Here is a 2,953-nt window from a genome sequence, read left to right as displayed (position 1 = left end):
GGCAGCGGCTCCTCTCACCACGCAAAGTCCCCGGCAGCCTCCTCCAAGTGCAGCTACAACATGTTGTAATAGGCCATCTCCTTCATGGCGTGCTCGTCTGGCGGGTTGCCCACCCCCCCGTAGCCGTAAGAGTTCTCCTCCTCGAAGTCGTCCATCTCCTGCTGCCCATCCAGCTCAGCGTGGTCGGCCCCGGCCAGCTCCATCATGGGATCTAGGATTCAGCACAGGGACACTGCTCAGGGCCAGCAGCACCCTCCTCCCCCGGCAGCTCGTGTTTGGGGCCCAAAGCCCCCCAGGAACTCGGGCTGGGACACCATGGGGGGCTCTTGGCTCAGGGGGTCCCCAGCCATGCGCCACAGCAGGGACAGGTCACCGGCAAAGGCTTGGCCAGGTGTGAGGTGAGAGGAAACAGGCAGGAACGGGGGATCCTGCTGGGACCCTCATGATGCACCTGAGGTGGGAATTGAGCTGCTGGGGAAGCCGAGGGGATGAAACACCCAGAGCTCGTCTCCAGCTCCATCACATCGGGGGGTCCTGCCACAGGACTCATTCTACACCCATGCTGTGCCGAAACCTGGGGCAGGAGCATCCCTGTTCCCCCCGGGGTGCCTGTGGGTGGGTGCAGAGGGGGCAGCCTGGGCAAAAGCCACAGGATTTACCTCTCCCACCCTGCACAACCCTTTGACCAAGATCACAGTCACTGTGGCACCCGAGGGCACTGTCCTGGAACCATGCCAAAGCCTCAGTGGCTCCCTGAGGCGCTGTTTGTTTTGCCTTATTTCATTATGAAGTTTATTTATTTGTATTTGTACCAAGCTTATTAAGTTTAATCCAGCTCCCACCTGGGAGACGGGTGCTTGGCTGGGGACACAGCGTGTGCCACCACAGCATGCTGGCAGGACAAGCAGGACGTCCCTTGGGTGTCCCCTGACCCTGAGCTCAACGAAAGACGCTTGTGGAGCCGCTGTGGCGTGGCCCAGCCGGGAGCTCTCGGGAGGGACCTCGGTGCCCAGCCCGCACCCACCTTGGCTGTCCAGGCTGATGTCCATCACCCCGTGCTTGACCTTCATGTGCCGGCTGAGGTTGCCCTTCAGGTTGAACTTGCTGGAGCAGTAGGGACACTTGAAGGGCTTGCTCCCGGCGTGCAGGTGCATGTGGCCCAGCAGGTTGTACATGCGGTTGAAGGACTTTCCACAGACCTGCGGCAGCGGTTCTGTGGTCAGCAAGGGCTCTCCCGCTACCTCCATCCCCGGCAAAGCCGCTGCTGCCGCAGGGACGTGGGCTTTTCCGAGCAGACCTTGCCCCGGCAGTCCTCCACCATTCCCCACCATCTTCCAAGAGTCACAGAGCTGCTCCCCCTCCCACCCCCTGGTATTTCTGGGAGCTCCAGCACGTCTTGCCCTCGTCAGGGAGGTGCGGATGCTCCTTCCCCATTAGTGGTGCCCGTACCCTGCCTGCTGCGCAGCTCCACGCAGACACATCCGGTCGAGCTGTTTGCGCGGGCAAACAGAGGGAGGCATCGCAAAACTGCTTTCCTGGGACTGGGGCTCAACTCAGCCCCGCTGGAGTTTATCCTGCCTGTGCCAACTCCCCTGGACTCGCTAATCCCCCTCGGACCCCCGGCGGTACCTTGCACTTGAAGGGCTTCACCGGTGAGTGCACAATCATGTGGGTCTTGAGCGTCTGCTTCTGCACAAAGGTCTTGAAGCAGATGTGGCACTGGTAGGGACGGACGCTGGTGTGGATCAGCATGTGCCGCTTCATGTTGGCCTGCAGCGTGAACTCCCGCCCGCACACCTCGCACTTGAACTCCTTCACGCCCTGCGAGGGGTTGGGAGAGCCATGGGCACGGCGCAGAGCAGGGACCTGTGCTTCCCGAGGGGCATGGATGGGGTCCTCGAGCCCAGTTGAATGCTGGGGACTGCCAGCGGGCTGGACTGCAGGAGCTGGCAGGAGGTTCGCCCTCATCAGCTAGCTGGTCTGCACCTTCCTCAGAGCATCGCCCTGCCCCTTCTGCAGGGGCAGAGTGGGCACTACCGAGAGCCTGGGGCTGTCCCTGCACTGCCCAGCGGGGCAGTTCCTGCTGCTGGTCCTGCAGCAGGCAGGATCCTGCCTCGCCCCCAGGTACCATCGTCTCACCCGCACTGGAAATGCATTTGTAGCACCTGGGAAACCCAGTACGGGGTCATCAACCCAGCAGCAAGGGCAGCTCCGCAGAGCAGCACCCTCGGGAAGGGGCTGGGTGGGGGCCAGCTGACCCGGCACGGGTGCGTTTGAGGGCGCTGGCACACCTGGCAGCGTGTGGGAGGTGGGCTGCAGGTGATGGGCTGCGGGGGGGGGACTGGATGGGCACTGTAAACCCAGCTCTGAGACCCAGCTCTGCTCACCCTCCAAAGAACCCCAAAGGGCTGCGGCAGTGCATGGCCGGGGTCCTCCAAGTCACCCTGATGCCCCTCCCTGAGGATGGAAACCCCCAGGGAGGAAGGAGGCTGGGCAGTCCCGGCCCCTGCCCATGATGATGCTCTTCCACTAATCACTGACCGCAGCGAATGCCAACCGCGGGCACCTCTGCCCACCCGCACCAGCTGCCTCCAGTTCTCCCGCAGCACCCTCACCCAGAGCAGGCGCATCTCCTCTGGGCATGGCAAGGGCAGCACCCTTGGGTGCCCGACGCGCCCCGCGCCCTACCTTGTGGGTGAGCGAGTGCTGCTTGAGGTGGTGGATCTGGCTGAACTCCATCCCGCACTCGGTGCAGACGAAGGGCCGCACGTTCTGGTGCTTCAGCATGTGGTTCTGGGTGCTTCAGCATGTGGTTCTTCAGCGGGCTGCGGTAGTGGAAGGTCTTGCTGCACTCCAGTCACTGGTAGAGCGTGGGGCCCTGGTGCGTGGCGAGGTGCCGCTTCAGCTGGGTGAGCGTGGAGAAGTCCAGCCCGCACTCCACGCACACGTGGCA

The 2,953-nt window shown here is 63.1% G+C and overlaps 1 protein-coding gene across 1 annotated transcript in view; it reads right to left on the bottom strand.

The window, feature by feature from the left end:
- Nucleotides 1-53: 53 nt before the first annotated feature.
- LOC104491817 (zinc finger protein 710-like) overlaps nt 54-2,953 on the bottom strand; it is a gene marked incomplete at its 5' end in the record, with an annotated part of 3,369 nt that continues 469 nt past the window's right edge. The window contains 5 exon segments of the mRNA XM_010134290.1: nt 54-211; nt 1,025-1,199; nt 1,630-1,821; nt 2,689-2,817; nt 2,819-2,952. Coding sequence (XP_010132592.1) covers nt 54-211; nt 1,025-1,199; nt 1,630-1,821; nt 2,689-2,817; nt 2,819-2,952 — 788 coding nt within the window.

This window comes from Buceros rhinoceros, unplaced genomic scaffold (assembly GCF_000710305.1).
Source record: "Buceros rhinoceros silvestris isolate BGI_N320 unplaced genomic scaffold, ASM71030v1 scaffold26384, whole genome shotgun sequence".
Classification (NCBI taxonomy): domain Eukaryota; kingdom Metazoa; phylum Chordata; class Aves; order Bucerotiformes; family Bucerotidae; genus Buceros; species Buceros rhinoceros.
This window is presented reverse-complemented; position numbering and strand designations above follow the sequence as displayed.